The sequence below is a fragment of the Aedes albopictus genome, chromosome 2 (assembly GCF_035046485.1).
Source record: "Aedes albopictus strain Foshan chromosome 2, AalbF5, whole genome shotgun sequence".
NCBI classification, from domain to species: domain Eukaryota; kingdom Metazoa; phylum Arthropoda; class Insecta; order Diptera; family Culicidae; genus Aedes; species Aedes albopictus.
In genome coordinates, this window is record NC_085137.1 from 194,513,292 (window position 1) to 194,527,816 (window position 14,525).

The 14,525-nt window shown below is 42.1% G+C and overlaps 1 protein-coding gene across 1 annotated transcript; it reads right to left on the minus strand.

Moving 5' to 3' along the window:
* Nucleotides 1–916: 916 nt before the first annotated feature.
* LOC109429370 (WASH complex subunit 2) lies at nucleotides 917–14,447 on the minus strand. Its single transcript, XM_019705268.3, has 4 exons — nucleotides 14,258–14,447; nucleotides 13,380–13,472; nucleotides 1,584–5,685; nucleotides 917–1,232 (listed from the first exon to the last, which is right to left on the minus strand). The coding sequence occupies exons 1-4, from the start codon at nucleotides 14,258–14,260 to the stop codon at nucleotides 1,090–1,092; spliced, it is 4,341 nt and encodes a 1,446-aa protein (XP_019560813.3). The 5' UTR covers nucleotides 14,261–14,447; the 3' UTR covers nucleotides 917–1,089.
* Between the last annotated feature and the right edge of the window lie 78 nt (nucleotides 14,448–14,525).

Sequence of the window (14,525 nt, forward strand, 5' to 3'; positions counted from 1 at the left end):
CCAACAGAAAAAAATGCCATTTAAGACAAAAACGGAATGATACGAAATAAAAGATGCAGTTTATATATTTCTATCCCACACACCGAGAAAAATTTCTACTCAATGACTGAGTTGGCCTTACTCAGAAATCGAGAAATCCTTTGTTTTCTTACTCAGTTTCGGCTAAAAGTGGGACAACCCATTGGCAATGGGTTGTCCCACTTTTAACGGAAACTGAGTAAGAAAACAAAGGATTTTTCGATTTCTGAGTAAGGCCAACTCAGTCACTGAGTAGAAATTTTTCCCTGTGCATGACATTTCCACAATCAATACACCTTCCCAGGCATAATCAACTCATCTTGTGAAGATCTCCCACTCAGGTATATATGGGGCTGTCCATAAACCACGTGGTCATTTTTTTTGGGACTTCTCAACCACCCCCCCCCCCCCCCCGCGTGGTTATTAGTCCATACAAAAATTTTTATTCGTCCATACAAAATGGTCATTGGCCGAACCCCCCCCTCATGACCACGTGGTTTATGGACAGCCCCTATACCTATAGTGTATTTGCACCACACTTTGCACACGAAATTGATCGCTTCCTCTTACTGGTTATCCCCACCCCCACTAAATCGACCGATAAATTTTGACTAGATTTCTTTTGTTCAAACTAAACTGCATTACCGATAATTTCAAACGAAACTATATAGGGTATTGGTTCCCTTATTAAGCATGTGGCTCGCATTTTCATCCTACGAAAAACAAAGGATTGAAGCGCTGTTTGTTTTGTTTCTTATTTTTGTATTTTTTGTTAGGAGTGAGCACACATGAAAACAAAAAGAACGGAATCAATCGGTGCCGTAATCGCTTGTTTTCGAATAGGATGAATATGGGAGCATCAGATTAATGATGGAACACATACCCTATAACAACAACCGTGCCAAACAATAAATGATGTGCTGTCAAAATGGACAAAATTTGAAAACGAAATTCTCTCATGCCTCTTCACCCACATTATCGTAGAATGCAAGTGGACTCAACTTATTCCAGTAGGTTTGTTGTGAATCAGCTTGCAAGGTTTATAGGTATACTTACAAGGTGCTACTGTTACTACTTTAACAAGTCGGCTAGAGGATCGTTTACCGTAGCTGTTGTTGTCGTCGTCGCCGTCGTCTTCGCCGATGTAGTAGGATTTCTGTCCATTTTCTTCGTTGTTGCCACTGGTTGCGATGAAGTAGGTTTCGATGCGGGTTCTGAAAAGAGCAAATTGTTAGCTGCAAGGTCGTCTCCAGTGTCTCGTATTTAACTCGGCTTTTAAGCATTCGAGTAAATGGAACACGTCCTGGTATATTATCAGTAACATGTGTCCAATAAACAAATTTATATGTGCATAACGCAAAGAAATCCACGACCCTCAATTCGCTATACAGAATCGTATTCCTCTAAGCTACGGAGCCACTCGAATATTTTCTTCATGCATTTGTAGTAATGCACCTAGAATATGTTTTTCGTAAAATATTGCTCACCGCAAGGCCAAGGATTTGTAGAATTCGATATTTTTTTGTTAGGTATTTACAAAGTATTAACACAAACAAGCTACTTACTGCTTTTGGAGCCAAACAGATCGTCATCGTCGTCGTCATCTTCTCCAAACAGACTTTTACTGGCGGTACTGGGCAGGGCAGCGGGTTTGCTCGTCTTCGAAAGATCAACCTTTTTCGTCGGCTTCGATTGAGAGTCATGACTACCGACAGCTGCGGTGGAACTCTTCCGACGGGGACCACCAAAGAGGTCATCCGCATCATCATCGTCATCGGATCCGAATAGGCTCTGCTTTTTCGCGAAGAGATTAACGGTCGGTTTTGGAGGCTCACTATTGACGGGTTTACCGACTGGTTTGGGCAAGGGTTTCGTATTGGATTGAGGCTTCGAGAACAGATCGTCGTCTTCGTCTGCGGAATCACCGAAAATTGACTGCTTTTTGATGGTGGAGTTTAGTGGTTTGTTCGGTTGAATGTTTTGCTGACTGAGTTTGAACACGGTGGGATTCTGGGCCGCCACGATTGGCTTCGAAATCTTTCCAAACAGATCATCATCGTCCGATTCTTCATCGCTGAAAAGTTTTGCCGATGAGACGGGCTTGAGGGGCTTGGCAACCGAGTTCACAACGGAAGGATTCGAATTCTTTGGTACTGGAACAGCGGAAGGGGGTTTCGTTGTGCTACTACTGAGTTTATCGCCGAAAAGTTTATCTTCTGGGTCCGTGAGGGTTTCTAAACGTTTCAAATCCGAAAGCTTCTCTATCAATTCGTTGCTGAGGAGCTGGTCGACCTTAACGTGTGCAGCGATGACTTCGACGTGTTGGGTTCTTTCCTCGGAACCTACCACGACACGTACCTCTTCTTTGGGAGTCTCCAGTCTAGGATGGTGAGTTTTGGGCGATTCTTCGCTGCTTCCTGGTGCTAAGCTGTTTTCGTAGTTTTTTCTTCGATTTTGCCTAGATTGAGGTTTTCGTTTCGCTGGTATTCTAGCACGACCTTTGTTCAAGCTAACTAACTTTGTCGGTCCGGCTTCTGAATCCGGTTGGTTGGCCTTCACTGAAGTCTCAGCAATGGCTGGTTCCACCGAAATGGGAACATCAGCAGTCTTTTCCACCACAGGCCTTCGTGCACCGGGCAGTAAAGCATTCACGTTAATGTTAACTTTGGCACTCAGTCTATTGATCTTGGGCTTTTCTCGAGTTTCTTCTTCATAATTTGACTCATTTTTGTTACGTTCCTCTATAATGGCTGATATGCTCTTGAAGGGGGCGGGTTCTTGGGCTTGCTTTGGAGCTGTGCTGCTATCATCGACCTCATCATCTGGAGGCGGCCCGTCGCCATCATCCATGAAGAGATAGTGATTCGAGTTCACAGCAGTGTTGCCAGCTGAAGCGGTGGGCCGTTCACTGTAGAAACCATCATCAGTGTGATCAACAGCTGCCTGCAGCGTTGTACGAGATTCAAAGAAATCGTCATCCGGAGGTGGAATATCATCGAATAGGCCGATCGAGTTGAACTTTAAGGCACTCTTGTTGCTATCATTTGTTTGCGAAATATTGTTTTCCGAATCTAAAGGCTTGGTTGCTTCTAGATCACCGTTTACTTTATGTTCGGTGCTTCTGATCGCGTCTTCATCTTGAGGAGGTTCAACAACTGGGAGTTCTGAATCTTGATCGATATCTTTCTTAGAAGGCTCAACAGTGGCTGTTTTCTTTAATTCACCTTTGATAGAACCTATATGATTCGATTGAACCAGCGAAGATTCCGAAGGGCCATTTATTCTATTAGTTGTGAGATAGTAGTCAATATCATTGGACACTTCAGGATATTTCGGCTCAAGATCACTTACAGGTGGATCTTCCCATCCGTCATCCTCTGGTGGTTCATCTGGTATTTGAGGCTTTTCAATAACTTTTGCAGTGTCTTTAATTTTCTCCACATCAACTTGAGAGAAACCATCCTCCTCCGTAATTTTAACGTTCATTGTTTCTACCTTCGATTCTATCTTTGGCGAAGTATCCACTTTTTCCACATCTGGAACGGAAGTCACCTGCTTTGTACCAAACAGAACATCGTCATCATCATCACCGTCGTCCTCGTTGGAATCAGAATCGAAAATCGATTTATTTTTCATAATTTCCGAACGTATACTGGCTTGATTGGGTTTCGGCTGAATCGGTTCACTGTTTTCACTTGGCTTCTCGACATCAGGAAGGTCATCCGGAATCTCGACTTTCACCGGAGGAAGCTGAATCGGCGAATTTACAACCGGCTCCACCTTCCTTGGAAGGGGTTCCGGTTCCTTAGCCTTGACCAAAGAAGGCACGGATCGCTTTCCACCGAACAAAAAATCGTCTCCACCCTCGTCGGAATCCGAATCAAAAATTGACTTTTTCTTCAGAATTTCCGATCGAATACTGCTGGTTTGATTGACAATGGTTTCTTTCGGCTTCACTTGCGTGGAAGTATTTGCCTCAAGCTGACCCTCTAGTGAATTAGATCCTCCTATAAGATCATCATCATCATCATCAAATAGATTAATCTTCGGTGTCTTTGGCGCGAGTGTCTCTTTTTTAACAACATTCTCAGAAAATATATCGTTCGAATCATCATCATCGTTGTCAAACAGGTTTACCTTCTTTTTCGTGATGTCTTGCGTTACCACCGGAACCTGTTCAGCTCTTTGCTGTTGAGGAGAATCCACTTTTATCATACTGCTACCCTCATTCTCCGTTTTACTACCCACATTCTTCTGCTTCCCACCAACCCCAACCGGAGGCAACACCAATTTAGCTCCAGGTATTTTCCTATCCGACGCTTTCGGCTTGAATATCTGATCGAAATCATCCTCCGGCGGTTCATCATCGAACAGATTGGTAACCCTTCGCACGCCCTTGCTTTTACACTCCGCAACACCACCGTTGATCGACCGTTTCACCGGAACAAACAGATCATCCTCTTCATTCGCCTCGCTATTGTTGTTAACCTTGTCGTCGAACAGACCCGAAGGGTACGCTTTCGGCGTCACTTCCGCATTGTCCTCGTCATCGAACAGAGTGGAACCTTTCCTCGCCGGAGTCGGTAACTCCGGAGGTTCACTCCGGTAAATGCTACTGCTCTTGGACGAAGAATTGTTATTGAACGAATCATCTTCATCGCTGTCGACAAACAGATTCACTGGTTTCTTTTGCACCGACGTTGGAGTTGGCTCGTGACTCGACGGCGGCGGCTCATCGACAAACAAATTAACGGATCTCCTCTCCACTTGGTTTCCACGGAAGTAGGTAGGTTGTGGATTTGTAACGTTTGCAGTCATTGTCGGTCTATGAGTTGGAGTCGACTCCTCTTCGTCAGATTCCTCGAACAGATTCGTCACTTTGTTCCAGGAGGACACACTGATTGTGTCATCCGGTGGAGGTTGATCCGGGAACAACGAAGGTGGTCTGAACCCAGGCAGCACTGGAACCTTGTGGTGAATGTTGTTCAACAATGATCTCGGCCTGATTGCACTGGAACTCGAATGGATAGACAAAGCGTCATCCCCTGACACACTGGGATCGATCGATGGCGCCCTCCGTCGCGGATCCGAATGCACACCCCAAACCGAGCCTTCCGACTCCGAAGGTGTATGATTACTATTCGTCTGCGACGGAAACATCCGCTCGCTGTCACTGGAATCCGAATACTGTTCCTTAGGTTCCGTATCGGACTCTTCCTCGGAATCAATCAGCCCAGCGTGCCATTTCTCCCGCCACTCCTGGGACCCTATTATGTACGGCAATGGTCTGCCGATATAAGGATACTTCTGAATAGCTCTCAGCACAGTGTTCCTCGCGGCCGCCTCTTCATCGTCATCCTCGCTATCGCTATCACTATCCAACTGAACCGTAACCTTTTCGAAAGATTTGTACATGTTCGCAACGGACCTTTCGACAGCCATGTGGAAAATGTCCCCGTACGGTAGTTTCTCCCCTTTCTCTTCCTCTTCCTCCCGCACCGAGTAGAAACTCTCGTCGTCATCCTGGACGCGGTTCTCCACGTATTTCAACTGCTGAATGCCGTTAAAGCTGTTCGATGCATTAGCGAAGCGGATGTGACTCTCGTCGATATCCAACATAAAACGGTTCAGGTTATCCTGGGTTTCCTTGCATGTCTTCTCGAGATGCTGAAACGTGGTGATAAAGGAAAGAAAAAATATTTATAACATTTGTAACATAGGGATCAGGCTTTAACAGGGAACAGATAAGTCAGTGTCATAAACATGTGCAACACCACCCGTTAACTGAGTAAGTACAATTGTGTAATTCTAGAATAATAATGACGGTGGGAGCTTAAGACGGCTTTTCTTAGGCGAAGCATGTTCGAACGCTAGTGAGGATTCACCACCTTTGGCATCGCAAAGTGACCGAGCATCATGTGCACTGCACACGAATAAATAGTTCAAGCAGAGTTTGCCTAGACGTGGCGGGGGTTCAGCACTGGGCTCTGCTGGGCCTCTTCAGAAATACCACACATCCGGAAGCATCAACTCTATACAAGCGATTCGGCACCGCTTCCAAAGTGCCCTAGCCTGGTCAGGGATGCCTCGGGCACATCAGGAGCAATGCCAGTAAGTTCCTGATTACGGCATACTGGCGCGCGCGATGGAACTGGTCAACGAGATGGTAAACTCTTAGATAACCGTGGAGTAGAGGCGACGGCATTCTATCCTCTTAGTAGGGCCGGGTGACACTGACCTGAAACGACGGATAGGCTAATGTCGGAGCTGCCTTCCGTCCCATAAAACCTTGACAAGGCCTTAGAGTACGTTCCCGATCTGTACCCAGATTAAAAAACTAACTTCAGTTCAGTTGAAGTATCCTGATTAGCGCTGATCCTGGATCTGAGCTTAGGTCCCATAAGTAGTGATGTACCGAATAGTACTATTCGGCCTTCGGCCGAAATTTATTATTCGGCGAAACGAATATTCGGCCGTATATTCGGCCGAATAATCAATCAGATATTCGGCCGATTTTCTTGTTAAAAATCTCGTGAAGTCATTGTAAAGGGCATCTTTGTTTTCAAGCAAGTAAAATTTGAAAGCCAGCATCTTCAGAAACGTATTAACATCACAGAAAAGGTAACTTTTTGCAAATAAAATGCTCCGAAAATCTTTTACTAAATTCTTGATTTAGTGTGTTGTTGCTATGTTTAGATATTATTCGGCCTATTCGGTATATTCGGTCGAATAATACATTTAATATTCGGCTAAACGAATATTTGGCAAAATCGAAAATAAGCTGATATTCGGCCCGAATATTCGGTACATCACTACTAGACTGGCCCAAGTACAAAAATGTCGAAAAATTCAACGAGGCACCCTCTAGAATCGTGCCTTTGGATGAGAAGAGTAATCTGTGAAAATTTCAGCTCAATTGGTTTAAAACTGAGCTGGCGCAAATGAGTTGAAGGTTTGTATGGGATCTTCAGTCCAAATATATGGGAAATTGGATGACCTCCAGTCTCTTATTCAGCACGCAGGTTGGAAGAGTTTGATTTGGCTCATAATTGAAAAAATAATAGTTGATACCCTAAGGAACAACTTTGTAGAAGACCATATAATGATAAAACTTAATTTAGTTGCGGTTTCAGCTAACGAAAGCAGGTTGAGGACATCTTCTCCTGTTTACTCTCGGTTGTTACATGCAGCACGTGTTTGCTGTTCGAAACTTGCGCTCTACATCACAGGCGGCTATGTTGTCCTTCAATTGAATTGCTCACGCACGTGGGCGGGTATCGAAACAATGAAGAATTACATAGCTGCCTATGATGTAACGCGCAAGCTTCGACCGACGCACACGTGCTGCATGTAACAACCGAGAGTAAACGGGGGAAGATGTCTTCATCCTGCTTTCGTTAGCTGAAATCGCAACTAAATTAAGTTTTATCATAATATGGTCTTCTACAAAGTTGTTCCTTAGAGTATCAACTACCATTCTTTCAATTCTGAGCTAAATCGAACTCGCTGAACCGGCGTACTGAGTGAGAGACTGTAGGTCATCCAATTTCCCATATATTTGGACTGAAAATCCCATACAAACCTTCAACTCATTTGCGCCAGCTCAGTTTTAAACCGATTAAGCTGAATCTTTCACAGATTGTTCTTCTCATCCAAAGGCACGATTCTAGAGGGTGCCCCGTGAATTTTTCCAACTTTTCTTTCTCGCCATACAAATGTGGGCCGGTCTAATCACTACCCATAAGGGCCTGTGCCAACCCTGTTGCATTCCGTAAAATAAGTTGAAAAAGACATTTCTTCTTGACGAGTAAGGGCGACCGAGTCAGTTCGTTGTCATAACATAACTAATCTTTATTCACATATTGAATAGATGCTCTGCCCTAGGCTCTCAACTACTCTGAGAACCCGATCAGTGGGTTTGGTGGTTATACAGAGTATTGTTAGCCATAACAAACCCGTGGGTGGCCTCCCTGTTTGCATAGATAACCACCGGGATCCTTGGGCGACTACTTCAGTGGCAGTGAGGGACAGCGGCTCTAAGGGGGACCCTTGTTGCAGTGATGGATTCATTCTTAGAGACCGAGAGAGACCGAGAATACGGAGGGTGAGGCAACCAACCCGTTCGCGAGAGGCGGACTGGTTACATCACCAACGCAAGCGGTGAGGGTGGAATCCGCTTAAGTGTCGGAGTATGGAACACCGAGGATCGGGTCAGCAACCGAGGACACGCAGATGAGTGGAGCGGAACTAGCGCGTGCGCTGATTCGAAACAGGGATAGGCTTCCGAAGTTGCTGGTGGTCGCCGAACAGCTCGACGAGCTGATCGGCTACACGAGCGGGCGGAATAACGTCAACAAAGACCTTAAAAAAGGCCTGCTAAGGTTCCGCGATTCGGTAGCCCAGGCCAAGAAGGAATACGATCTCTTGGTCAAGCGACGAGGCAAAGCGACTGACGCGAGTAGAGTAGAGAGAGAGGTCCACGCAAAAGGACCGCCCCTCTACAGAGAGCGTGACTAGCGTGCAGCCGGTGGGACTGCACATAAAGCGAAAATCTCGGCCCAAGCCAAAAGGCCGAGATCCGTCGACGAAGAGCTGCCGGTGAGGGGTAAACGCCCGCGCAGCGCGAGCAACCCCAAATCGGTCGCAAAACGAGCTAGGGGTTAAGAACCGAAACCCCGAGACGAGGTCGTTAAAAGTAGCGGTGGCCAACCGGTCCAATGAAAGGAGAACCCTTGGATTACGGTTGGAAAGAAGAAGAGGAAAGATAAGGTTTTGAGTAAAACCAAGGCGAAACCTACTCGTAAACGCACGAGGGTCGACGCACTGCCCAGACAACCTGGCACGCTGTACATCGTATAAAGTCTTATTTTAAGTCACTCGCATACGGCTGAGACACTTTTCATCGCATATGATGTTATTTTTTAACTTATTGCGATGTATCGGATATACATAATCTTATAAGAGTGCAAATTAACTTTTATCATGTATGACTACATCGTGGTAAACGATATTCTGATGTTTTATTTTGACGAACTTTACTTATTCGCAAAAGCGTTCGAGCAAACTCGCAAAGTGTCAATTGAATTCGCATAATTGCGTACTGCGATGGTTATATGACTTCGCTTGGTACTTTTCTTATTACATCAGTTTATCTTGCATTGGTGTACAAACTGAATCGCATAAAAGCATAAATAAACTCGTTAAAATATACATACAGACTCGCATAAGCTGGAATCGTTAACGTTGGCATATTGCGATGTGCGGGGATGGGATCATTCATTTGCAAAGAATTACATTCACTTGGTATTATCTCAATTCAGAAGCATGCTATCGAAAAACAATGTAGGGTGGGGCGGGGCAAGATGGGTCGCGGGGCAAGATGTTTACTCAGTATGGATGTAGAGCATATATGAATGCGGAACAAATCTTATATTTTGACGTTTTTAGTTGAGAAAAAGTGAATTACTTAAAAGGTGACCCATCTTGCCCCGCACTTTTTTCACGTCGCAAAATCGATCACTTTTTAAAACTGCATGTTTAACATCATATTTTGTATTTAATGAACTTTTTATCGACATTTAGCATAGCTAACTAGTGTATTAAAGAGTAGCGAACGAATACAAACCAATACGATTTGTATTTACAAAGTTATGGTGATCCATCCTTAGGTGACCCATCTTGCCCCGCCCCACCCTATGGATGAATTCAAACTTGTGGTTTTATCTGAAAGTTTGCCGAATAACATTGGGGTCGCACACCCGAGCAGGGAATGAGAACAAACCTATAACAAATTGATAACTCATTTTGTTATTGATAACAAACTGAAATCAAAACAAGTTTTCGTTCCGAATTGTTTTTATTTAATATCAAATTGAGATATCTTTTTGTTATCATTTCATAAACTCAATAATAACAAAATTTGATTTCAAAAATCCAACATAGGTATAGTATGCTTTATTTACATTAATTATATTCACAAAATGCTTGTTTAATCTACCTGAGTATTGTACTTACATGTTGACACAGAATTTATAATTTCTGATTCTGGGTAATGGTCAAGCTATTGATTTAAATTGGCTTGAACTTTAATAAGTATTTTTAGGGTGACTGGTTTTTATTGGCAGGGTTGTTCTCTTCGTTTAGGGGTTTTTCATCGGCCAAATTACCTGAAACTTGGTCGTATAGCTCAGCTTGGTTGGGAAAGATTTGAGATAAACGTTGAATTCAACCGTTTTCAAAAAGTCTTCCATGACGAAAAGAACAAAACTGCCCTGAATACAAAAATTCCCCTATAAGTTAATCAAAACAGTTTCAATCTAAACATATTGCCAAATATTTTGAAATTTGAACTATTCGCACTTTCGTAAGGTAATAACGAGAGTTCCACAGTACTAGAAATTTTCTCACATTTTAGGTCGTTTGGTATAAAGTCATTTGGCATAATAGTCGTTTGGCATAATGTTTTATTTGGCATAATTCTAAATTAAAGACAAATGAAGTTGGATATGGCCAACCGAAGTAATTCACAAATGTTACCTTTATGAAGTTTTCCCGCGAAGGAAGGAAGAATTCATTCACTCAGCCAAATAACCTAAAGATTTTCATAAGGCCCAATTTATGAAACGGCCTTTAAATAATTCATAATGATTCGGATAAATTGCATAAGGTCGCTCTATGACGTAGAATCGTCTCAGAGCTTGGATTTTATTCATGTTTAGCAGTAGCGTCCCGTAACCTCACTTTTTACCTGTTCAACGACCCTAAAACTTGCATTTGCGAAGAATTCAGAATCATAATCAAATTGAACATAAATGTAAAGGTTATTATCGTCATTTTCCACAAATTGTTAGGCAATTTGTTGAGAAAATCCAAGAATTTACAATCGTTGAACAGGTAGATTTGAGGTTAGGGAATCGCCACTGATGGTTAGCAACATGGTATTCTCAAGCGTCGGTAGCCGTGTGGATAAATAACGGGCTCAGTGATCCCGACGTTCATGGATCGAATCCAGTCTGCATCATTTTAAGATTTTTTTATTCTTTTCATAAGTCTATCTTATGAAATTTGTCATAGCAAGTACGATCAATTTTCATAAGGTATTCTTATGGCATCCATACGTTTTACTTATAGCAAAAAAACATAAGGTATTTTGATGAATTTCGTAAGTTTTTTTTCGCTGAGTGTTGTACCTCCGTACCAAAATGATGAATCCCGTGAAGTTTGATACAGTTTTGAAAATTACACTGATATTTATCATATATGAAAATGATGAATGACATTTCACTTATTGTTATGCCAAACGGCCATTTTGCCAAACGACTATTATACCAGCTTATGCCATTTGACCATTATGCCAAACGACATTATGCCAAACCCGTTAGAAATAATGTAGTAAAATATTTTTCCAATCGGATGCAATTTTAAATCTCATCATTTTCCCGCGGGTAACGAGGAAAGGAGCTGAGAAACCGAATGCGACTCAATTCGTTGCTCGATGTTATTCAATTTGAGTCCCGATGCCTGTGGCTCTGGAATGTCGTGAACATCTCCCTAATTTGTTTTACTGCAGTACATATAATCAGAAGGAAAAGCTGAAATATAATTATACAAAAATATTCCGTGCAGTTGTCCTTTGATTCCAAATTTACTTTTCTTTGTCACTTCAATGTCCATCAGTTGAATCATGATATAGCTACGCTGCATATCTATGAGGATATCATATCCGATTTACATACAATTTTTCTTCGTGTAGGCTCCAAGTTAGAAATGACTGTTTATGAAATGTTAATGTTACAATCGATAATACTACGCCATTAATAGGGGCCATATTCTGAAGATATCGTATCCAAGCAAAACAAGTTTTTAATTACGAAATTCTTCTGAATTCAAAATAAAATCTCATTCAAATTTTTACTTATTTATGTAAATTAATGCCCAATAAAATATGTATTATGTAAAATGAATACTAAATTTGTTATTAATTTTTAGTTATTACCCTATAGATATGATAACTCCCTAAGAACTGCGTATGATATCAAGTCGTAAAATGTGGATAACAAAATGAGATATCAATTTGTTATCAATGAGAACTCATTCTGTTTTCAATTAGATATTCCAGTACATTATTTTGTTTTCATATTTTGTTATGTTAACACTTAAGTCATACAAAATGAAAACTCACTTTTTTATCAAAATTCGTGATATCTAAATAACTCAATTTGTTTTTAATTAGTTCTCATTCCCTGCTCGGGCACGCATACTGTACCTCCATCGTCGATGTCATCAAAAGCCGATAGCGACAGACATTCGGGAGCGAAAGTGGAGGTTAGTCGGCTCTCACTCTACGCAGGGGCAGGAACCCCAAGTAACCACAGTGCTGAAGCCTTATTGCATGCAGATATACGGTGTATTTAGTGCAATTCTTTACTTTACATGCAAACTTAAGGTTGATTTAAAGAGGAAGTGGGCAATTATAGAATCAAATTAGGATTATACTGGTTATAATCTTGAAGCAATAAGGTTTCAGCACCGTGGTTACTTGGGACGAAATCTGCAAACAAGCGTTAGATCGGAGCCTAGCAGGATATCGCAGCAGAGGCAAACCCAGAGGCTCAAGGCGGCGCAGCCTCATCAAGGAAATAAAGAAAGTCGACAGAAATTTGACCTGGCCACAGATCAAGGCGATGGCTGACAATCGCCCAGGATGGAGATCTTTCAATTCGACCTTCTACACCCGGATAGAGGCAAAGAACAAACTAAGGACAACATAATAATAAGTTTTGCCAACATATCTCATTATATCATTCTTATGTTATTTAGGTGCTGTTCATAAACCACGTAGACCAAAATTTGGTCATCTTAGACCCCCCCCCCCATCCCTCCTCGTAGACTTTCGTTCATACAAAAATTTAGAAATTTGTATGGACCATAGACTTTGGTCAGACCCCCCTCCCCCCAAAAAGTCTACAAGGTTTATGAATGACCCCTTATGAATAACACGTGTTCTATTGAGGGAAAGATACATAGACAGTGATTTTTCATTACGGTCTAACAAACTGACTTGATTGATTTCTAGTCGTCAATTCTCTCTTTCGCTAATAACTTGATCAAACCTAACTAAATAATTATTCTTCTTGTTCCTATAGCTTTGGAAAACTTTGGAAAATTCAATTAATATGTTGTTGATAGACTGTTCCTTGACCTTACTAAAAGTGTAACTAACTGGTCCACGTATAATTAATAAATTACAATTACAATAATACAAAGAGAGGACCAAATGATCAGTTAGGTCCAAATGAAAAGTAATTGTCAATATGACCCGAATTAATTATTAAATAATTATTATTATACGCGTCACTTACCTTCGAAATTTGATTCATGTACTGCAACAGCTGCCCATCTGATTCTAACGACCACTGGGGAATTCGCTTCCGCAACTCATCCGGTGTCAGCGCCTGCAAAAGAAAATGCAAATGAATAAGCAATTTTGATCTAAATCAAGCTATATAATGTAAGCATATCCACAAAGCTTAAAGATTGGGTCAGAAAATGCTTAGATCAGCATTTTCGAACACCGATCAAACTGATTGTCCCGTCGGTCGGGTTGTTTACTATAAAGTTAATCGCACGAGTGCACATATGAAAAGAAAGCTCAGCAGCGGCTGTACATTGAGTCGAGCGATAAACAACCCGAAAAATGTATTCAAAAACAATTTCTATCGATTTAATAAGTACGTGTTATGAGCAATTTCCGGTCAGCTGAACATTGTTGCTGTTGGATGGGGGGGATTAGCGTAGTACATCATAGCTATGGCTATAATCACCAAAACGAAAAAGTTGCTAACAAAGTGTACGGTCAAGAACGATAAAGCTATACAAATATTAAAATGTAAATTTCATTCAATTGTAAGGATTTAATCCTTGTTTTCGGGATGTTGAGCCTTTATTAATTTATGAGCCCATTACCATTATCTCCATCAATCACCATAAGATCTGGTCACAGCCAACAACAGCTGAGAACAGAGCAGTTTCAAAAATCGATCCAGTGCAGAAATGCCACTAATAATAGCCTATCGTAATTCGCCACCATCTACACAAGAAGGAATGCGTAATCCGAGACGGGCATCCTTATCAGTGCGCGGAGGCTGGCTACCAAGAAAACAGCAAGAAGTCCTCACTGAAGCAGCAGCAGCCAATTGGGTGCTACAGAATTACGAGGAGCGTCTCGGCAGGAACCTACCATACTGCAGCCGGCTTCCGATCGATCCGTCGGTGTGGAAGCGATTCCCGTACGACTGAATTAGAAATTACACCAATTTAGGGGCCAATTTTGCCTCGGAAATTAACATTTTTCGCACTTTATTTACTTTTCACCCAGAACTGAATCACAACAAAAGTGAACTGCGAGCGGGCACTGACAGACGCATCCGTCGTCGTCGTCTCGATTGACACCAGGGTTGAACTTTGCGAGTTACACTGCGTTACGCTCAGTTTCACGCAAATATTAC